The 23,819-nt window shown below is 44.6% G+C and overlaps 2 protein-coding genes across 2 annotated transcripts in view; one reads left to right on the forward strand and one right to left on the reverse strand.

The window, feature by feature from the left end:
• Positions 1-5,328: 5,328 nt before the first annotated feature.
• On the reverse strand, positions 5,329-11,768 carry LOC119431317 (zinc finger protein 771). Its single transcript, XM_037698793.2, has 2 exons — positions 11,382-11,768; positions 5,329-5,665 (listed from the first exon to the last, which is right to left on the reverse strand). Exons 1-2 carry the CDS (start codon positions 11,672-11,674, stop codon positions 5,482-5,484), a joined length of 477 nt encoding a protein of 158 aa, XP_037554721.1. The 5' UTR covers positions 11,675-11,768; the 3' UTR covers positions 5,329-5,481.
• Positions 11,769-14,278: 2,510 nt separating this feature from the next.
• Positions 14,279-23,819, forward strand: part of LOC119431315 (transcription initiation factor TFIID subunit 2-like) — a 63,527-nt gene continuing 53,986 nt past the window's right edge. The window contains 10 exon segments of the mRNA XM_049657103.1: positions 14,279-14,485; positions 14,627-14,681; positions 15,015-15,086; positions 15,510-15,601; positions 16,053-16,098; positions 16,100-16,172; positions 16,253-16,350; positions 18,422-18,465; positions 19,891-20,085; positions 21,945-22,047. Coding sequence (XP_049513060.1) covers positions 14,424-14,485; positions 14,627-14,681; positions 15,015-15,086; positions 15,510-15,601; positions 16,053-16,098; positions 16,100-16,172; positions 16,253-16,350; positions 18,422-18,465; positions 19,891-20,085; positions 21,945-22,047 — 840 coding nt within the window. The 5' untranslated portion in view covers positions 14,279-14,423.

The raw sequence follows: 23,819 nt of genomic DNA on the forward strand, positions 1-23,819 counted from the left end.
ATATATATATATATATACGGAACATCGCAGCCGGAACACCTTTTTAAAGACAAAACGCTCGAGGCTCGCTCCCTGAAAAGAACCAGTGCGATGAGCGATCATCTCATTGAGATGCCCCGCAGTTGTGTTGACCCCTCGTTGGCACAATATGCGGTGCAGCATCTTCATTGTTTAGAGCAAGCTGATGGACGTGAAGGAAAAAAAAACAATCCTGTACGGCACAGGAGCAACACAAACGACTTATCTACGTATATCCTCCTATATATATATCCTATATATAAATTATAATCCTATCCTATATATAAATTAGAGCAACTGCTACAGATCTGCATGTGCAGCATTAGACAATGTTGAAAGGCTTCTAAAAGAACACTCGAAAGAAAACACTATAAAAGAAAAAAAATTGCGGGGTCTGGCATCCCGAAACTGCACAGAATATTATGAGGCGCGCCTTAGTGTAGGGATCCGGTTTAATTTAGACCACCTGTGGTTCTTTAACGTGCATATGAATATGACCATTTCACCCCTTATCGAAATGCGGCCGCAGAGGCTGGTAATTGAATCCGTGACTGGGTGCTTAACAGCAGGGCGTCGTGGCCACCGAGCCACGGTGGCGGGTCTTGCAGGGCACACAGGGTTTCCTGGGGTTTTTTTTTTTTTCTGCTTTGTTCGCAGGTGCTTTCAATTTGCCCGCGCGCGATGCAGTTCTTGATAGTTGCCGGCCTTAGCATATGCTTCATTTGGTGCCTCATAACTAGTGGTGTTTCCTTGGTTGGTTTTTTTTTTTTATTTGTTTATTGTTTAACGTTGACTACATATACCGGGTGTTCAAAATTAAGCCTTACGCAATTTTTAAAAATCGCCTGTGGCAGGCAGCGTAATTCTTATCGTTGAGCTGGGTTATTCGAAGAGTCGCACATTGGTAGCACGAGAAATCGAAACACATATTCAATTAGCAACAAAGATTGACTAATGAACTTCTTAGTTAATTGCTTTACAACACATATTCTAATTTATGAATTGTAGCCGGTGAGCTTGTCAGGCGTATCACTTGGAATGAATTTCCAGAATGAGGCCAGTTTGGAGATATTATTTCCCAAAGTGTGGGACACAAAACATGGGCGTTCCAGTTACCTTTGTGCTTCAATGTATAAAACAGCATTTTGGTTTTAAAAAAAGTAAGTGGAAAAACAGTGCAGTTTTACGGCGAGTTTGATGGCGCATATCTCCAAACTGGTGTCATTCTGGAAATTCATTCCAAGTGGATACGCCTGACAAACTCACCGGCTACAATTCGTAAATTGCAATATGTGTCGTAAAGTAATTAACTAAGAAGGTAATTAGTGATTTTTTCTTAGGTAGTTGAATATGTGTTTAGATTTCTCGTGCTACTAATGTCCGCCTCTTCGAATAACCCAGCTCAACGATAAGAATTATGCTACCTGCCACAGGCGATTTTTGAAAATTCCGTAACGCTTAACTTTGAGCACCCGGTATATCCCCCTGCCTCAGAATAAACCCCACTTGATAGTCAGCACCCAAGTTATCGTCTTCCGCAAGTTTTATTTGTGAGCGCTGTTAGTTCAACGTGTCCAACGTCGCAATTTCAACGTGTCTCGTACCGAGAAATATTAAGCACTTTGTTTTTGTCTGTATGCATTGCGCTTTGTAGTGCAAGTGATGTCTACGTGTTCAGGTAAAGCGTCTGAGCAGGTCGGAACGTGCTCCAGCGCTGGAGGCCGACCTTCATCATCTTCTATACGTACATATGCCCCTGGCTGAAAACGTCTGCGCCATGGCCGTGTAGGTATTCAGGCCAGCCAGCCACCATACTTGCTCAACTGTACTCGTGGACCCCATTTCCGCCCTTTTCGGAACATTATGCGAGAGGCAGGGGCCGAGAATAACGTGTAACATTACTTTTGTGTGTGTGTGTGTGTATGCCAAAGGAGAAACTAACTTAAAAAGTAAAACGAAAAAAAGTATGCGGATCCCACGCAGTGTGGGAATCGACGTAAGCGAAGCTTTGCATGCTGTTTGCTTCGATTTACGATAAGTGGCGGTGATGTTGACGGCGGATGTGTAATTCGTTCAGCGTTTAGTGCAATACGTGAGTGGCGAGTTGATGGTAAACGTTACCTTGCGTGCACCACTGCTGTTTGTCTTCGCAGTACACCGAACACACAGCGAGATCTGTTTGCTTCAGGCGTGGTCGGGCGCCATTGTTCATAACCTCCTAGAATGTTAGTATTGGCATTGCTTCCCACGGCACATCGCATCGGAGCAGAAGTGTTCAACTTTACTTGAACTGTGGCACTGTACGTGTCAAAACCACAATCATATTATGAGCCACGGAGTAGTGGCAGACTACGGAATAATTTTCACCCCCTGGGGTTATTTAACGAGCATTTAAGGTGCAGACGAGTTTCTCACGTCGCCTAACCTCTCTGCCACGCTCCTGTCATGTATATACACGCTCTGAACCAACCCCCGACGCGGCGTGCAAGGAAACAGCAGCAGCAGCAGTAACTGCAGCAGCGCAGAAGTCGAAAGAAGAAGCAAAGAAAGCTTTTAAAAAACGTGAGCTAAGCGCGTCATATTGATTGATTAAATAAATATTTTATTTGGTAGATGACACTTTGGCATCATACGAATGATACGAAAAGGGATAAAGTCTGTCGGGAGTAGAAGGCATGATACGAGGAGCAGGGTCTACAACCGGTGTATGAGCCCGGATTCTCTGGCAAGCGCCACGAGACACCCAAAGGCTGCTCGACAGTCAGCTAGGTCGCCCAGCGGTCGGATCCATCTCTCGTAGCTTCTGTATTTCTTCGTATACGGGAGTTCTTTTCTTCCCACCGTTTCGTGTGCCGGACAGACATACATCAGGTGTTTGGCATGTGAAACTGTTTTTGAAAGCTGGCTTCGTCGCGTTAATGGTATTTGTGCAGAGAAGCCAAACTTCGCAATTCCTATCATTTTACAGGCATCTTGAGACGAGGGAGATCAGCGCTCGATGTTATCAAGTGGTTCTCCTCCCAAGAACTAAGACTGGGCTTGCTTAGCTTTGACCATCTGGTAAGGAGAAGATGGAGAAGATTATGATAAATTATTATTATTATTATTATTATTGTTATTATTATTATTATTATTATTATTATTATTATTATTATTATTATTATTATTATTATTATTATTATTATTATTATTATTATTATTATTATTATTATTATTATTATTATTATTATTATTATTATTATTATTAAAAACTTATTCATTCTTTACGTTTAGCCTTTACTTTAGGTATTTTTATATTAAGATCGTGCTACTACTCCTGTCTATGCAAGGATGACTACTTCATTATACACGATTTTATTTCATGTATTATCGATTCCTTTCTCATCTGCGATTAATAATTTATTTTTATGTTTTTATCATATTACCACCCGATTCGTGGCCTATCCCCCACAATTGGGTTGTGCTATTAAATAACGGATCATCATCATCTGGCGCTTACCCACAAAGGGGAATTGGCCAAGAATTGGACGCACAGGTAAAGTGCATCGTTGGAACAAAGTGCCACTGCGGTATTTCATTCATTCACGGGCCTTCACGTAGTATGCGACTGCAGGCACCACTCAACAGAAAGCTTTTGTTTCTTTTTGTTGCAATTTTTTTTTTACCCAAAGGGGGTGCTTAGTGGCTGCGGCGTTGAGCTGCTAAGCAAGAGGTCGCGGGATCAAATCCGGGCCGCGGTGACCGCATTTCTATGAGGGGCGAAATGCAGAAACGCCCGTACGTCTACCGTGAACTGGGTGCACATTAAAAAACCCCAGGTGGTTGAAATTAATCCGCAGTCCCCCACTACAGCGTGCATCATAATCAGATCGTGGTTCTGGCACGTAAAACCCGCGAAATTTTGTAGTTTCTTTTTTTAATAAACACACGCAAAGCACACAACTTTCAAACTCAAACTCCACTGCAAACCCCTCCCAACAAGCATGGCCGTCCGCTGTCTGTACACAGTGGTTACGCAGTTGTTTGACAAAGACGCATCGTCGAAGAGACTGGAAGAATGGTTTCGTTCACGGCAACAAACGTAAGCAGCTTGCAGGAAAGCCGTTCCTTGGCGTCTTCTCCTGCACTTCGCCGCAGATGCAGTTTTTCGGCGCGATCACGAAACTCACGTCACTCAGAACTTGCTGCCAACTGACCTAGAAATGTCACCTTCTACTGTCTGCACTCCGATAAATAGTATTGTGCAGTTTTTTTCACAGAATATTTAGAAAAATCACTCGTTTCTACAAGGGCAGAGAAATTTGCTGCGGCTGTAAAGTGGGTCATCTCTTGTCAGCCAACGCCGCAGTGGGTGCAGTGCTTAGCACACGCTTGGCACAAATGTTCATAGTTCACAGCAAATTTGAGTTCTCAAAGTTCACACTTCCTACGTCCCACGAAACGACGGCACAGGTCTAGTTAAAGTGCGCTGCTGTAAGAACAGAACGGAAAGACACGTGTGCGACACAGTGAAGTCATTCTCATTACCAGCAGCAGCAGTAGTAGGGCATTTGTCGCGGCAAGTTATGCTCGGGCCTCATGTCTCAAGGAAAACCCTATAGGCGCTTTCCACCCAAGACCATCGACATACGCGTCTCACAAAACAGCGCTATACAGACTTTTGATTTTTTTTTAACATGGTTTCAAAAAGACAAGCGATGGAGGAAATTAATCGCGGTCATGAAGCCGTGAAAGCAAAAAAGCATAGCAGCGTTTCTCGCATTAACCCCCGATTTCCGCGGTGTTCAACAGAAATGGGACACAAAGCTCAAAAGTGACAGTATGTCTGGCTGTCTCAAGAAGTCCAACTCATTATGCAGACAATGTGCTTGCGTCACTAGACAAGTTGTGTATCACAGGAGGTATAGAGCAGGTGAGCGGGGCAGTAGTAAAAAAGAATCCCATCACCATGAAGACTGATTTTCTCACAGTCAGCCAAGCCGCTTTTCGTGGTGGCGGTTGTCGTAGTGACGTCGACGATCCACGACACTGACAAGCCTACCTAGAAGACCACACATTCTCCATCCTGCAGGCAGTGCGCTCTCATCACTTGTGTGTCACAAGAGAAGCTATTGGCACAAGAAATGTGGTGAGTTTGAACATGACGGAAAAAGACATCAACACGAAGACCGCGTTTCTCACGGTCAACCATTTTGGTGCTGTTCAAATTGACTTTTTTTGCCGTAGCATATGCGTCGGCGACCAACGAGATACAAGCATGTCTTAGAATCCACGTGCAGGGCTTTCTCGTTGAGTGCTCGGCCGCCTTCGTCCAACGGAATGCCCTATACGCACTGACCTGTAAAGCGGCCATTTCGCGAAGGCGCGTACACCACGGTTAAGCAAACGCACACGCATAGGTGGCGCTAGCAGCTGTGTGCACGCCGCACGATGGGGTAGGGGGGAGCACGTTCCCAGGGCAGGTCACTTCGGTTCTTCCTCGGGCCGTTGGCGGCAGTGTGAGACGAAGCGGTGCCTGCTGAGGGAGCTGCTGGTCGAGAAGGCCTTGCTGCAGTCGGAGCACTTGAAGGGCCGCTCGCCAGTATGCGTTCGCAGGTGGCCCACCAGGTGCGTCTTCTGAGTGAACGTCGCCTGGCACTCCTCGCACCTGTAACCAGGACGTTGGGAAGACGCTAAAACAGCAATCTTACCGAAAAAAGGATAAAAACAGGGCGTGAAACGACGACACACAGAAGGAATAACACACACCACGGGCGCTCACTGACCAGTGACAACTGCAGGTTTATTGATCTGGAGTAATAAAATAAAGAGGGGGGAGGGAGGGGTACAACAGATATGTGATCAGCAAGCCGTTGTCGCCAGGTAATTTTGGAGGGGTTACAAAGGCTAAAACTAAAAACCAAACTAAAAACCCGCTCAGAAACACATGCACTTATACACTTTCAAGGTACCTAATCTCTTTCTTCACTGAGCTTTAAGGAAGGGGCGCTTACATAAGCTTCACCCCTTCGGCTGATCGCAAAGGCCTCAGCTATCAGACTGCAATAAATCTGACAAGTCTATTTTACGGAGGAGTGAGGCTAGTGCCGCCATCTTGGGCTGTTAACGCTGAGCAAGGTGGTTGCTTGGGCTAGTTGGTGCGGAGGCATCTTCCGTTTTTGCTGTATACAGGCAGCGTTTTCGGAAAACGCAGCCGTTTTCTGTCTGCATATATATAACCACAAAATTAGCAGTATAGCATGCAGTTCATTCGTATGCATGAAAACGGTTCCACGGACGCGTTCGGTGTTTGGTGACCATGGTAATTTAACGTCACTGCGCACTGAACCTCGAAATGATCATGTAGCAGCCCAAGATGGCGGCTCCCATTAATCAGAAATGAAATCGTCTATTTTTGATTGCTCCTACATAGATACTCTCCCTTGGCTTGATATTTTTAATGAATTTTTCATCGCTAATGAACTCCCCTTTGAATCGCGGTGGCGACAAATATTCGCCTAGCCTGTGTCAGGTACTTACTTGCCGCCGTACCGTAAGCTAGCGTTCTGCCTATATCTGCTTTATCTGACAATAACAATTTTGTTTATTTTCGCATCAGTATAGTGTAATGACACGAAGGGGCGTGCGGCAAAAGCTGTCATTTCGACAGCTTGACAAAGCGGCAGGCGCCCGCATTGGCGTTTACAGCACTGACATAAGCACAATAACCCTGTAACATTTCAGAAATCATACAAAATTTACACGAATTGTGCAAATAACAAAAATAAAGTTGTGTACAAAAAATTACGACATTATGCCATCTTACAGAAATACATAAAATGCAATCCCATATTCCTATACAGACAAATATTCTTGTACAAAAACGTAAAAGAAAGAAGCTCAAGGTGTACATTATTATACATAGACATTTCTGCTTGACGCAGAGCAAGAACGAGAACAAAGAAAACATACTGTTGTTGTTGCCCCCCCCCCCCCCCAAAAAAAAACAAACAAATCAGGACTTTTTGTGGCAGTATATGGCGATTGCGATAAACAATACCAATTACCTGTGACAGTTTTACTGCTAAACAATCGATATGTGTGTCCCAGAACAAGCTTTCTTGAAAGACGACACCCAATATTTTAAACTGGGTACGATAGCTATAGGCGAAGAAATTAGCAGTACGGTTTTATTAACGACAACGTTCTCACTTTTACTGCGAAATATCATAGCTTTTGTTTTGTTTGTATTTAACCTAAAACAATTGGGGCGTGCCCATTCGTCTAATTTATGCAGGGTTGAGTTGGCTTCATCAATTAATTCATCGACCGAATTTCCTATTATAGAGGGATGCTGCGTATCATCAGCGCAAATTATATATTTCGCCACCGAGTTTATATTTATAATGTCATTAATGTAAAGATTAAAAAGAAAGGGGTCCCAAGATGCTACCTTGTGGCACACGGCAAGATAAGGTAAGCGGACTGGACTGAGCAAGATTTATGTCCACTGTCTGGGCACGGTACTGTAGATAGTATTTAATCAGGTGTGCCGCTTCGCCGCGGTATACCATAGCGTAAAAGCTTCTCAATTAAAAGAGAATGGTTTACATGGTCGAAGGCTTTGGTAAAGTCCACAAAAATTGCCAAGGCCAATTTTCCTTTTTCGTCTACTGTGGTTAAGATTAATTCTTTCTGAGCTAATAACGCAAACTCAGTGCTAAGGCCCTTACGGAAGCCAAACTGGAATGGTGGTATAAGCTAGGTTATGTTTTTGTTCGAAATCAAGAAAGCGATCTAAAATAACTTTGCCGGAATTTTTTTAATACAGGAAGGATTTATATGGGACGATAGTGGTCCATCTCATTTCTATTACCTTGTTTGTGCAGCACTATTACACGAGCTGCTTGCATTTCACGAGGCATAACAGTCTGATTAAGAGAGAGGTCAAATATATCAGAAACACAGGGGGCTAAAAGATCCGCAACATACTTATAAATAGGTATAATCTGGAACCCATCAATGTCTTTTGCGCTACTTCTATTAAGGTTAATAATTACATTAGTTAGTTCAATTTCATTGACGGGTTTTTAAAAAATGTGCTTGTAATATAGGCGAAGTTATTTAAGTTATTTTGCACGACGGGCATGTTAACGACACTCTGCAAACAGTGTACCTGAAAGTTATTGACCATTTATTTCTAACTTCGTAATTTTATCTGGAGTCACGTTATGTTTTAAGACAGAATTAATTCCACATAAGCTCAGAACATCCAGCTTCAGCGCCGAAGAAATTAGCAAACTAGTCACGCCTTAATTGCTTTTTAACGCGATAGCGTTAAGCGCCCCGTGTTACAGAAAATCCAGCGTCGGCAACCGGCAGTCAGCGGGTGGCAGAGAAAATCAACCCCAACCACTCCGACCTCGCAGGCCCCCCACGTGGTGCAAGGTTTTGGTGAAGAAAAATTTAATTTCTCACAGTGAAATCCGTCAGAAAAATGGTTAAGTACGAGTTTAGCATTCGGCGTCGGATTCGCCTTCGGATTGTAATTTGAATGAACGAGAAAACCTAATTCTGCTATGAGGAAACTCAAACACACATCCCTCTTCCAGCATTTCTACCAGACCTACAGCCGCGAGTTCGGGTACTTGCGAAAATGATATCCAGATGGCGCTCGCATCCTAGGAAGGTCAAATTGGGACTTCGCCTGCTAATTCGTTTTGGACACGCGCGCGCTTCGGGGCAATAGCAAACAATTAATAAATAGTAAAAAAATGTGCTAGGGCCTTCACATTTTAATATATTGCCCCTAGAAAAACGTATTTCCAGCAATGCATTTCTGTTTAAAAGTGAAGCCGACATTAAGGGGATCGGTGTAAGCTTGGTCTTTGTAAGCTGGCTTTCCCACGTTCAGTGTTGCAGTGAAAGAAGTCTACTTGCCGTATGCGAACGATGCGATGCGAACGAGTCCCGATAACGCTATCGCGTTCTACTCTTAAAGGCGAAGCTTAAGCGTCCTCCAATTTTGCTGTTCTCTCTCCACCTTCCTCTTAGTAGCAGACTGTTACCGTAGCTCAAAATGGAAGCTTTAAACGCAAGCTCCGCCAGGGTCTTGTGACAGGGGTTCAGGCCTCCTATAGAGACACTGGGAAATGTAAGCGGAACAGTGGTTCCTTCACGTTTGCAGAAATTAGGGAACCTACATGCAAGCGCCGTTTTAGGGTGGTGACAACCTTTGTAAGGGTACTTTCCGCCGCCAGCTAAATTGGCAGGTAAAATTTTCCGCCACATATAGCATGTGGGAATGAAAATGGCGAAAAGACCAGCCGAAAGACCACGTTTCCCGCAACCGTTGGTGCCGTGAAACTAATTCAATTTTTAAAATAAACTTTGGCCTCAGCAGCCAAAGACCCATAGCGTGCCTGAGAGCAGCGCATGGCACGTCTACGTTTTAGTTAAACAGGCTTTTAAGCACAGTTTTTATTACAGCACACTTCGAAAAACACCGTTTATATCGTGTGTACAACTGGAAGGCACGACAATGTTTATTGCAGTTCACATTCTTGGCGTGAGAAAATACTACCACGAGCACGACACCGTGCCTTATAACTTGTTGCTTTGTATGCTATGGAAAAAAATGAGTTTGATGTGTTAAAATAAAAGGAAAAGGCAACTATACTCGCGGACAACTTTCTGTGGCAATGAAGGGAAAGCTACGGAGACAAAGCGCGCCCAAGTGAGAGCGCTTCTGAAAAGAGTCCCACGTTTTAATCTAATTTGGTTTAGGCTGGGGAAGAGAAAACATAAACAGCTTATTAGCAACAGTTAAATAAGACAGAACACACCACTGAGTGTAAAAGTTTCCTTATTTTGCGGCTTTTCCCTTCCGCGTCTGGGCAAACGCGAAACCGTCGCACGCGGAAGCTGCGTCGATTCAGCGTCTGTTCCGAGCAACCAAAAGCACTGTCAAACGCTGCCGAACTACTTGGCGCGATAACACATGTGCAGCATCCACGCGCCCGTAGCTTTCCCTTCATTGCCACAGAAAGTTGTCCGCGAGTATAGTATATTAAAGATGTATGCAAGTTTCGTGTGCGCATTGGTGCAAAACTAAATTGAAGAAATTTAATAGATCGCGTGCAAAATGGGTACATCAGAGGGTGACAAAAAGAAAGCAGGAATGTGCCGCATCTTTAGCGAAATTGGGAATCAAAATGGCTACTCACCAAATTTGGCGGTGAATAGCGCTCAAAATTTCGGAGTTGTCACCACCCTAAAACGGCGCTTGCATGTAGGCTCCCTAGCAGAAATACTATATATACGCCACCTATAACGCATAGTGAAACATAGTGCCATAAATCACCTTTCGAAGCATACAAAACGCTTTCTTGGATAGGAACCGGGACTGGTCCCTCACAGATTATTCAAGGTAGGCGTACAAATGAGTGAAGTAGCATCTCTCAATGGAGCCAGATGCTTCAAGCAGCTCCATAGCTGTCATTACACACATTCCTCCTAGCTTTCCAGGTATGCATCCTAATATTTCATTTATATATTAATAAGACTTCGCGTGATCTTCACATGCAGGAACCTATGATGAGGAACTTCGTAGGCGGCGTATGTTTTTTAGTTGATTATCTTGAACGCAGTCAGTGTAAGTGTTTCTTTGTGTTTAAAGGTTTGGTGTTGGGCTGCTGAGCACGAGGTCGCGGGATCGAATCCCGGCCACGGCGGCCGCATTTCGATGGGGGCGAAATGCGAAAACACCCGTGTACTTAGATTTAGGTGCACGTTAAAGAACCCCAGGTGGTCCAAATTTCCGGAGAACCCCACTACGGGGTGCCTCATAATCATATCGTGGTTTTGGCACGTAAAACCCCATAATTTTTCTGTTTAAAGGTTGATATTTATAAGGTGTAAGTGCTTTTTGCGTTACACGTTGATGTGCTTTTCATAAGTGTAATTTCTTCATTCATTACTTCATATGTTTTTAGATGCGAAGCATCTTATGGTCGGGGCTATGTCACTCCCTCCATTCCTCCCTCCCTCCGCCGTGCGGCGTCCACACCCGCACTGCGCATGCGCATCCTCCTCCCCCTCCTCTCCTTGTCTCATCTCTCCTCTCGGCATTCATGCGCATCCCCTCCCCTCCTCTCCTTGTCTCCTCTCCTCTCGGCATCCTCCTCTCTCCGATTTTTAGGACTAGCATGGTTCTCGAACCACAATATAAACATCCATTTTGTTTGCACGTCATCCCTCAATTTCCATCGGTTACGCGCAAGGAGGTTTACAACCTCCTTGGTTACGCGACATAGCGGTGGGACGAACACAACGTACAAGAATCAATCATGCACACAGACGCAGCTGCGCGATGTCGAACGAACCTGTACGGTCTCTCCCCCGTGTGTATGCGTATGTGCTCGACCATGTGAGTCTTCTGGGTGAACCGGCGCTGGCAGACGGGGCAGGCGTACGGTCGCTCGCCCGTGTGCGTGAGCCGGTGCTTGCTCAGGTGGCCCCGCTGCGAGAACGTGGCTCCGCAGAAGCTGCACTCGAAGCGTCCACCGCCATCGCTGCTGCTGGCCGGGTGCTGCAAGCGCCGGTGCGCCGACAGGTCCTGGCGCCGCTGGAACACCTCGCCGCATTGCTGGCAACGCAGGCGGTCGGCACCGGGCATTGCGAGCTGCGGGTACTGCGGGGCTTTTCCTTGCGCGTCCGCTTGCGCCACCGCGTACGGCTGGCAATGGGAAGTCGCCCGGGCTGGTCAGGAACTCGAGGGACTCGCTTGGCGTCAAGTGGTGGCATCCAGACCCTGCTGCGCACATTGGAGAGAGAGAGATTGTGGAGCGGGAGTGAATGCCCGTCTTGGTGGAAAGTGTGCAAGTTATACGAGAGGCGCCGAAAGACACAAGCACATAGGCTTTTCTTTATGCGTCCTTTATACCGGACCGTTTGTGACGTTTGCGTTGATTTCGGCGAGATCCATATGTTCCAACTCGCCGGACTACGAGTTGAATGTGCGAGTGTGTAGGATGAGTGGACGAGAAAGGGGGTGAGTGAGTGAGTGAGTGATAGTGAGTGAGTGAGTGAGTGAGTGAGTGAGTGAGTGAGTGAGTGAGGAGTGAGTGAGTGAGTGAGTGAGTGAGTGAGTGAGTGAGTGAGTGAGTGAGTGAGTGAGTGAGTGAGTGAGTGAGTGAGTGAGTGAGTGAGTGAGTGAGTGAGTGAGTGAGTGAGTGAGTGAGTGAGTGAGTGAGTGAGTGAGCGAGCGAGCGAGCGAGCGAGCGAGATAGTTTTCCGTGTTAAGAAGTGGCGTACAAACAGCTTTAGCGAAAAGGTGAACAAATAAGCACTTCAGGAAGCGAAAGCACGTGAGGAAGCGAACACTTCTGGTGGACTGCAGTAATATACACAGAGCTCAAAATAGCTATAGTACCACGTTAGTTTGCTCTCGAGGCGACACGTTATGTGAAGACATCAAGAGAATTACAACAGTTGCAACAATGCCATCAACAGTGCAGTAGACTCGTTACAGCATGCATACAATTGTAACCCTAAACGGGCACTCAACAGTCAATGCACAATGCGATCATATGCAGCACAATCTAAACGTTCCAACACGCAAGTGAAAATTCCAGTCTGTTTCGAGTATGAGAGGTTCACGAAAAACCACTCCTGCTTCCAGGAAGGCCACGTCACGTGAAGTTGTCGGGAGGTTCCCCACAATCCACCGCACATCCGAGAATTTCCCATCACCTGGAAGGTAAAACAAAGTATATTAATTAATGCATGTAAATTTTCACAAAGAAGGATTTATTAAAATGGGTGTCATCTTTGAAGAAATTTCTCGCAGTCGAACCACCTGCACAGCCAAAGTATCAAACATCAGAATTATGGCATGCAGTTGAGCGCCTCTACAACGAAATTACCTGTATAACGAATGATTTCGAAGGCCCCAACCACTTCGTTATCAAGGCGTTCGACTGCATAAGCCTGTTATAGCGTTATAACCGCGCATAAATTTCAAGTATAGCGCTATTCCGAGCACGTAGTTCCTTCAGCTTGATAAGTCATGGAAAAAAAGATGTGTGATCCTCACGCTATGCCCGAAAACAGATACATAGCCCGACGATGGAGTCCCACACCCGCTCGACGCAATCTGAAACAAATAACGTAGATCGCGTTATTATAAGCACAAACAGATACAAAGCACAATGTGTAGATATCAAGGGCCACAGACATAGCTCATCAAAGTGTCCTGTATAATGTAACTGGTGATCTTGTCCTGTGTGTCTCATACAAGCACCACCTGGCTTGAGTTCTTCACACCTTGCCGGATCGAACCCACGCAAAGCGGCTCGAAGGCGAAAGCTGAAAACGCAGTCATCATCCAAGTGCTGTGACTCTGAGTCATGGTCCGGGAAGTCACAGGCCCCTTGTCCTTGGGCGAAGCCGAAGTCCACTCGCGCTGCACAGAGCAGAATCTTCCCAGGTATCTGCGTCGTGCCCTTGTCTGTGAAAACGTTGAAAACGACGGCTTACCAATCGACGAGTTTCATTTCTTGACGCTGTATTGACCCAAGGGTGAAGATTTCACCCAGCAAGAACGTTCGAACGACGGGAAAGAAGCAGCGCCAGGAGCCTGGCGCAAGCACGCGCTTGGAAAAATGGTGTGACGACGTCACGCACAGCACGTGGCGAAACATCGTCTTCGAAAAGTGACAGTTTTCTTCCCTCGAATACTGTCTCCTACGGCGGTGCATTTTATTGATTTAATGGGCATTAGGAGCGTCTAAATAAACCTTGAGACTATGCGTAAATTTCGCTGTGGTTTTTGAGACACTGTAATCTAAAAGTGCGACGGCCGGTCCCGATTTTTGAACTGCCCGTTCGTGACAGCCTATGTTGCTGTTGTGATCTCTTCAGAGAAACAGGCAGAGGAAGCAACGTATGCAACCTCAAACTTTTTCAAGAGCCCACACACTAGCTCGTGCCAATGCACGAGGTGATAGGGTGCCTCAATACCACGTCTATGTGATTCGTGGAACTGGTATCTCGGGGTCGTGGTTGTTATTTATCGCCCGCTTTTGGATGTGTTGAGGATTGCGTTTATCCTCTCCGTATAGCCTGGATTGAGTTAAAGTTTCTTGGAACGACATCCTACGAGCATAGCTGCAAGGGCAACTGAAGACCTGTTTATTACAGTCTTTATCGTAGAGATCCAATGCGGAGGGAGGATTTGCGCTGTCGTGCTCGACTTCCACGGCGTTTCGGATCGATGTAAACATCACGCGTTTTTTCAATATGGCAGCGTTGTTGTGGAGTGCGCGCCGAGCCGAGCTGCAGCAATGTCACATTACCTCGTGTGTTTCAGCTGTTATTCCCCGTATCTATAAGTCATCAGCGTTGTAGCGATTACCTGTGACAACATGACTCCTCCCAAAATGAAGAAACTTGAGAAACCTCACGAACATCAGCGACTGTACAAATTATAAGTATCTTGTTTATACACAGCCGCCGTGTCACCGGCATTCAAAATCGCGGAAAATTCTTGTTCCACTGCATGTCCGCGATCCGTGTGCGTTTTCCCACGTAGAATGACGTTGTTTTATTGTTTTTTTTCTCTGTTCACGTCCCACCAGGTGCTGTGCATCACGAGCATAAACTTCCAGCGTCAATCGCTAATTGTAAGTGAAACTTGATTTTGCCGTCTGTTGGCGACTGGTCTACTGACAGTTCTCTCGCTGTGACGCGTTTTTTAGAAGCGACAGTTAACCGCACGTTTCTTGACGCTCCAAGTCGGTGTTGACAGAGGTGTTCCTAGTTGTTGCTAACCGGGGAAGGAGTTTCGGCCTCTTCGCTTTCGGCAAAGCGTCGCGATCGCATCTTGAAATGGGCTGCAGTGGCAATCCATCGATTCGCAGCTTCATATGTAATTTTAGGCGACAAGCGTTGTTTGTAATGCTTGTCGATAACAGTGCATGACCGGTTGTTGTTGTTTTTTTTTCCTGTGTTTTCAGGGTTTTGTTGAGTTGACCCTGTTTCCTACCAAGTCCGACCTGCGATGGATCAGGATCAACTGCAAGCAGAGCCATATCCTTCGTTGTTGTTGTTTTGTCGACGTTCTTTATTTGTGGTCATATCACAATGTGGCACCATTGTAGAATTGCAACTGGAGGGCAGGTTACTTTTTGCTGAAATGAAAAATATATTGGCGGAGAAAAATTATGCAGATACAACGCACTTGTATATATATATATATATATATATATATCACCTCTGTACGCAACTCTGAGCTACTGTTCCCCCGGTCTCACTGTACGGGTTTTGACATAGTATGCCACTTTCGTTTCAAGTCCAGTTGGCCGGCTTTGCTTGTATAAAGCACTGTTTTTCATGCATGGCATATCCTGTGCTGCATGTTAACCTGGTGGTGTTGACCGATAGCAAATTGTGTTCCAAGCTTGAAATCAGAATCGCGTTCTTCGCTCTTTGCCGGCCTTAACTGCGACGCACGTGTCTACCGGGTCCGCGTCAACGACCAATTCGAATGTGCATTCCAGTACAATGACCCAACGTTGGACGTGTGCCCGGGAGAAAACAAAGTGTACGTACATCACCGTGCTTGTATAACCTACAGGTCTGTGAGAGGAAAATGTGAAATGAATCGAGGAGCATTACTAGTGTTGCCTTCATGCTGCTGTCAGCAATGCATAGGTTGTCAGAATAAGGTGGGACACTCACTCCCACTTCCTAATAATATTTTTTTCAAGCAGTGCACTCACGCTCATGCCAACTCACACTGGCGCCTACTTGCTATCACACATATTTATACTTTATTTATTCACACCCATTCATACTTGTGTCCACTCACTCTTACCGGCATTCCCATTCATACTCGCTCCTACACACACCCTTCATCACTTATGCCTGTGAAAGGAGTATGATTGAGCATGCTGAATAATGCCTCGAAGACCTTATGTTGCTTACATTCTCACGTTGCCACACATTTGCTTCTGTAAGCTCAGTCCCGCTTTCCTTCCATTTTCGTTTATTAGACGGAACATTGACACCTTCTCGGCAGCCCACATGGCAGCCGTTAAGTCATGTCGACCCTGGCTACGGAAATGGAGAAATTTCTGTCAGAATCCCCTCAGAAGCTTCTCACCTCGTCCAGGGTAAGAGCTTTAATTTCAGGATGTAGCTCATGACCTTTTGTGTTACAAGAGATGTGACAGCATTTGGCAATGTCTTGCAGAGGGCAAAGCTCTGCGAGTCAGCGTGGAGTTCTCCTTGGAGAAGCCGCAGGGTGGCATACACTTTGTGGTACCCGAATGCGAGGGAACATTTGCTGAGGTGAGCTTGAACATTAGCTGTGTTAATTCCCTTCTTGTCTTTGTCTGCAATTCTGGCCAAAAATATTTAATTTCTTTTTGATTTTCAAGCTGGCACTATTAAAGCCATCATGAAGCAGCGGGAATGCAGTTTACTAAATAAATATTGCAGCTTCAAGCATGAACAGAGGCTACACATGTACTAGCTATGCTTTGGCAGGGACTGGAGCTTTTACTCCATCACTTGCCATTTCTCACTTTAAAAAGCAAAGCTCCAATTGATGATTACTGTAGCCGCTGGCAACCTAAGAATTCAGTACGTGCTCCAAGCACAAAACTGCACCGAACTTGCCCTCTATGCCTGTATACTGCAAAATGTAGTTTGCAAGAGAGACACCGGTATTGAAAGAAGTTCACCTATACCACAACATTGTGGGAATGAGCAAACATACTTTTCTAGTGCATCTGTATGAATCCTCTTTGAGTTGGACAGCAGTGTAATTACCACTGCATTCTAATACGGGTGTCGCACGGCGCACATTCAATCGCGATTAAGCGCAATCCGGATCGAATTTCTCTGTCGTGATTGGCTCCTTTGCGCAATCTGCGCGACGGAGCCAATCGCAATCGATAATTTCGATCCAGATCAGGCTTGATCGTGATCAAAAGTGGTCGTGTGAAACCGGTATCAAGATATCACCAGCTTTCCAGCTGCAGTAGTGCATGCCCACACCAGTATCTTTTTGCATGTTACATGTACATGTCGAACCAATCTGCAATGCCATGCTCACAGGGCTCAACACGAAAAAACTGCATCCCACTGAAATTTGCTTCTAAATCAGCATGCCTAGCATTGTACAGTGCTGCCAGCTACGACCAATAGTGTGAAGCAGATAGTGCAAGCCCTGCATGTCTGAAACACTGAAGGCATAATTGGTAACAACAGAATTGTTGTTCGTCCTCTTCTCTTGTGTTTTGCTTGGCACCTAAATCACCACAATAGTGACAACAAGCTGTACTCCTCCAAAGCAGTTCCGTGTAAAATTACTAGCTGAATTCAACCAAAACACATACGGAGCTCTATATTTTCGGTGCTTAGACGACCCAATCAGTAGTAGGTGTGTTTGTGATGATCTAGGTTGTGTTCTTTCTTATAATGGAACAAGCTAAACTCTCTAAGTTACATCTTAATTCAAGACGGCATTCTGAAGCTGCGCTACTGCTTGCAGTCTTAAGAAAATGCAAGTAATGCAAGCCTGTTCTTCATGCCATCATGTTACAGAACACTGGCTATTTGTATTCTTCCCAGCCCGTGACGAATCTAGCCTCAACACATGAGAAATGTAGTCAGAGAGGAAACAAAATGTTCGTAGGCCTTCGAAAATATTACAGCATCTGCTAATAACAAGACTGCTTCACTTGCAACTTAGGCGTCGTTGATTGCACGGTCCTGCTATGTGGTGGAAAGCCCTATGTCTGGAAAGCTAGTGCAGCGCAAGGAAGAAGAGCACATGAACACACAGACAAAGTAATGTGTTTGTGTGTTCGTGTGCTTTTCTCCTGTCTTCATCTTGTTTGCGCTACACTCATATTCCAGGACGCCATACCGCAAGCCTGCTTCACAACCTTAGTCTGGAAAGTAGCATGGTCATTGCATGGCCGAGCAGTATGTCACTTGCCCTCAGCAGAATAAAATCAAGGCAAATTATGATAATTATTGTTCCAAAGCAGCACTAGGGCTCGGGGAACATGCAGCCAGCACAATCAGGGATCGAACTCGTAACCTTGAGCTCAGCAGCAAAACACCGTAGCCACTGAGCCGCCACGACAAGTACAGTAAAAAAAGGACATTTTAATGACGAGGTAGCTAAGGCAGACATGCATGCACACTAGGATATGGCAGATGAGTGACATTTTATTGGCTGTCATATAAACACATGGCACGTACTAGAATGGCGGCAAAAATGAGATGCGACTGTCAGCTGGCATGAGCGTACAAGCTCACTCTGGTGGGTGCTTTTCGCTGCAGTCTTGACCTGTCGAGGACGGTAATTGTGCCCATGCTTCAATATGCTTTGTGACATCTTCTGCAGCGTGGTGTCCATCTCTTCACCTATGGCCATGAAAACTCTTCGAGGTAGGTTCTACTTTTCGTGGCCATAAGACATTATATAGTGAATGAGTTGTCCAGCAGTGTCTGTATGAGTGAAAAACCTTCAAGTTTAATGAGATGCCACTAGTTGTGCTGCTGGCAAAGTGTGGAAAAAAGCAGTCTTTGAAGCCAGTTTTATATGAAATATATTTGGAGTCTGCATAGATGAGCTGGAGGCATACACAGAAGTGAAATGCATCAGTTGACACACGAGTCTCATTAACAGCCAACTGTAACAAAACTTTGGACTGTGTAAAAAGTCGTTTCAAATAGTATAGATATATATATCAGACCTTCTGCAAAATTTATGTACGAAGTGCGAGTGAATGTGTCGTGAAAAACTAACAAAGATAGACATTTTTGACACCAAAACTCAAAAATAAACAGAGCCATTATAGCTCACTGGATATGATACATGACCTGGACCATTGAGAAACAGTGCAGCATGTAGACATGACCCCTGAGATCAGGCAGCACCCACAGCATACTAGCAATCTCGGATGCCAATCCGAGATTGTCAGCACTGCCGTGGACAAAGAATTGCATCATATCTGCAATCAACCAGGGGACTACGTCGTCTGCTCAGGTGCTTTTCAAAAGCTGACGATAAGAAAATCAGACAATTTCCAGCCCTGCAGCTTTGCCAAGATGCTTCAGTTTACGACTCATTCATAAGCAATTTAGCCAAAGTGAAATTTCGTTGCACTTGGAACTGGGCAAGGTGCGCTATGATATTTCCGTTCATTTCTTTTATCGTGCTTCATTCTTCTGTAGCTGTTGTTCAGAGGCTGTTGAACATTGTTGAAAGACTGCCAAGCAAGTCAATCAAAATAGTGTCACACTAATGCTTAGCTTATGACTTCTGTGTGCATTGCACCTGTATTAAGTGTGGTTTTAATCACATGTGAGGTATTAGCAAATTTAAATAAAAAGAGCCATGGACTGTACTAGTTACTGGCAGGCTTTCAACTGATTTTGATGAAACAAAATGAAGGCTTTTATTCTTTAATTTACGTACACTGTGGCCCACTGTTAAAGAGAGCACACTTTTATTCTGCCATCAATCATCACCAAGATATGCCATAAGTGCCCACAGACTAATTGATTACATTAGCCACTTCTTTCTGATGAAAAGGGAACAAGTGTTGAGTTATATTGGATTGATTACTAGTTAGGTATGGCAAAATTACGCTGCTTGGCTCTGTGTTTCACAAGTACACCAACAGCAACATTGCCAGACCAATTTGGCTTCTCAGTCTTTGGGGGAGGAACTGGCTAAGGTAATCGATTATGCTACAACTGCAAGTTCAGATTACTCATTAATTAATCTATTTTTTATTTCCCGGCTGACTGTACTGTTTGTTAACTTCGCTGAGTAAAATTAATCAAAGACTGATCGGTTACTTGCAGGCTGTGGTTCCCGTGCATGGACTCGTATGCAGACCCCTGCACGTGGAAGATGGAGTTCACGGTGGACTCCAACATGATCGCTGTGTCGTGCGGGGACCTTGTGGAAACTGTGTACACGTCGGACATGAGGAAGAAGACATTTCACTACAACCTTACCACGCCTACGTCAGCACCCAAGATTGCACTGGCTGTAGGGTGAGGCTCTGGAGGTGCCGTCCTCTGTTTTGTGCCCAGCCTTAACCCGTAGCACAAGGCACCAATGACTGTTCACATTGATTTCTCATGAGAAAGCTACATAAATTAATACATTTCAGCTGCGAGGAATTGGGACCATGTTTAGGCTACCCTTGTTAGCATTTTCGAATTAACATTGTGTGAGGCAGTGACTACTTGGCATTCATATCATATTGGATAAGTCGTTTCTCTCTCTATCTGTTTTTGCTTTAATGCTTAACATTGTGATTATCCCCAGAGTCAATAGACATGTGATGTTAGCCTTGCCATCTGTGAACTTGTTTGTTGCTGCACTTTTTTCACTTTTCTTTTTTAGTACCCTCACATGCCCCTCAGGTTATGCTCCTCACATTACTTCCAATTTCTTTAACTTGTGGTTTGGAGTATAGAACACTTTATCGAAAGATTTTTTTTTTTGGGGGGGGGGGGGGGGGGTTAGTTAATTGGCACAGGGGCATGAGTTTGAAATCCAGTGGTAGTGATTGGCAAGAAATGTTTTGTTTTTGTTCACTTTATGACGACGTTGAAGCTGCTGGCCACTTGGCTAGGGTAAATCTTACAGCTGCAGTAAAAATGGCACAAACGAAAGAACCGGAGGCAGGCCATGTGACTTAGTCTCTGGCAGAGGTTCTTGATTCTGACTATGGCTAAGGAATGAGACAAATGTAATTTGGGAGTGTTTTTGAAATCATGGAGCTTCCTACCAAAATTACTTGAGGAATTCTGTGCAGCATTCATTCAGATCTCACAGGAGTGATGGTTATGACATAGATTGGTATGGGATTTTCGTGCTAGTGGCTTCAGACATTCTTGTGGCTTTATTCAGTATGCTTTATCTGCCTTGATTGGCCTCAGTTACTAAGCAGTCCTATTTTACTAAACTCAGAAGACAGTAAGACTCTATGCACATGTACAATCATTGCAAACTGCTAGCATTTATAACTCAATATTTTGTTGAAGATCAACAATTAGCAAAGTTGCAAAGCCATTTGAAGCCAGAAGGATGAAGTTTAGAGAAATCCATGTAGTACTAACCATTATTCTCATGCTGGCGGAACCATCATGCTTGCAGCTTTCATAAACACCAGTGCCAAAGTTCCCTGTAGCATAGTAATTTTTGTAGGAAACTATTATTGACATGGTGGGGAAAAAAATTCCTGCTTAGAGAGGATTGCTTGCCGCCTCCCAGCATTGCCTTGCAACATTTAATTTGCTCCTTTCTTTATTATTACTCAACCATTAAAAAAATTCTTGAGAGAGAATGTGTTCTAGATGCTGCATTACTACTGCCATTGTATAATTACAACATCAGACATGGTCAACTGAGTGACTGCCTAATGTAAAAATTGTAGCATAGCTATTTTTTTACCAGTCATATGGCATATACAGCATGTAATGTTGGGACAAATAGTATTCGTATTAATTGTTTTATTCACCCGCCGGGGTTGCTTAGTGGCTACGGCGTTGGGCTCCTAAGCACGAGGTCACGGGATCAAATCCCGGCCACGGTGGCTGCATTTCGATGGGGGCAAAATGCGAAGGCACCCATGTACTTAGATTTTAGTGCAGATTAAAGAACCCCAGGTGGTCCAAATTATTCCGAAGTCCCCCACGATGGCATGCCTCATAATCAGATCATGGTTTTGGCATGTAAAACCACATAAATAATTTAATTGCCTTATCTGTTGGATAAAGGTGGTGTCGGTGCCAACATGAGAGCCATGTAGTTCCCACCAGACCTCTTTATTAAGGAAACTTGCGAGCACATGGGCCTGATGGCAGCAGTCTTAAAACATTTCACTCATTCTTTCTTTACAAAGGCCCTTCGAGATCTTTGTGGACCCACAGATGCACGAGGTGACACATTTTTGCCTCCCGCACCTGCTGCCCCTCCTGAAGCAGTGCACCAACTTCCTCCATGAGGTAAATACAAGCTTAAATATTCCCACGTCACAGTGGCTTGTAATGCAGGAGTTTCTCACATCTCTTGTAGTATGAGTAAGTTGATCGGATATCACCAGTATTAGGGATCACCATACCTCAGTTAATCTGCTCATGCGTGTTCACATAATAAGGGACCGCCCTAATGTCTACATTGAATAACGTACTGCAGTGGAACTTCGCTGATACAATTCTGCGTAATACATTTATCGGGATGATATGTTTTTTTTTCTTTTCCCGATAATACGATTTGGTTGGATAATACATTGGATGATACAATTTTCGAATGATACGCTTTATTTTCTGGTTCCCGTGAAGACTGAATCAAGGAGGTTCCGCTGTATGTACTTGGTTCATGCACTAGTGCCACCTATGCGTCCCACGCAACAAAGGCACTTTTAACCTACCTGGGAGACCCTGGTCTCAATGAGATACTTTAATTAGTTGGTATACTGTGTGTTGTGGTTTACTTTGTGTATTTTGTGTGTCTGTCACCTGCACCATGCATATAATTTCATTTCTCATTATTCCCACGTGGAGTAGCACGCTAGGTGTGCCACCAGGATAACGTCTCCAAGATTAATTTACAAGCTCCTCTCTCTTCAGTATTGATGTTACATTTACATGTGTTGCACCAGTCTTGCACAGGCATAGGATCATGCAATGAAAACACAAGAAATGAAAAGTAAAAGTTTAGAACCACTGTTGTCACCTAATCACACCGTATGAAACCACCGTTACTTCTACGTCATATCAGAGGCATATGTTATGCTCAAATAATGTAACTCTTTATCAGTGAGGGCAAATGAGGGTACACCTATAAGCGTATTGCCACATCGTGCCATCTTTGCAGCCTCGATTATTTCCCTTGTTGTTCTTATGCCATTCTTGTACACAATTACGCAGCCTTCAAAATTCAGTCTGCAGCCACAGTCTCTGCAGTGTACTGCCAAATGTCCTTCTCCACCCTTCTTCATATTATTTTACTGTTCACTCAGGTGTTCATTCATGCAACATCCTCTCTGCCCAACATAGTATTTGTCGCATGGCAGCGGAATCCTGTACATGGTGCCTTCTGTGCATCCGATGTACGACTTTCTCTGTTTGGTTTGGCAGCCACATGATACTACAGTAGAATCTCGTTGATACGATTCTGCATTATATGTTTTCTTTTTCCTTGTATACGAATTTTTTTCTTATGTATGATTATATTCGGATGATACGTTTTACTTTCCGGTTCCCGTGAAGATTGTATCAATGAGATTCCACTGTAATTGTAGGCAAGAATGGCTTAAGAACCACAAAAGAAATAATCGAGGCCACAATGATGCCGCAATGTGGAAATGTGTCGGCAGACGTGCCATCAATTGTCAACAATGATTAAGAGATTATTTGAGCATGACATATTCCTTTAATATGACGTAGAAGTAACAGTGGTTCTGTGGGGTGTGATCAGGTGACAACAGTGCTTCTGTAATTTTACTTTTTATTTTGCCGTTTTCATTGCAGTCTCTCTTTTCTTTTTTAGAATAAAATAAGTTAGAAGTCAGCGCTGTCTATGTTGTTTCTTGTCTCTGTCTATGTTTGGCTTTGTGCTGTACGCACATCCAGAATGGCTCACCAACAAGCCCAAACTTTCACCATGCCGAGCAATTCGCATTGATACAGCACTTGGTAAAGGAAGAAAGGCGCCCAGTAGGCTCTGTTTTTCAAGTTGTCCCTGTTTAATGTTTCGCCACTTCTGTAACACTTTA

Source organism: Dermacentor silvarum, chromosome 10 (assembly GCF_013339745.2).
Source record: "Dermacentor silvarum isolate Dsil-2018 chromosome 10, BIME_Dsil_1.4, whole genome shotgun sequence".
NCBI lineage: Eukaryota > Metazoa > Arthropoda > Arachnida > Ixodida > Ixodidae > Dermacentor > Dermacentor silvarum.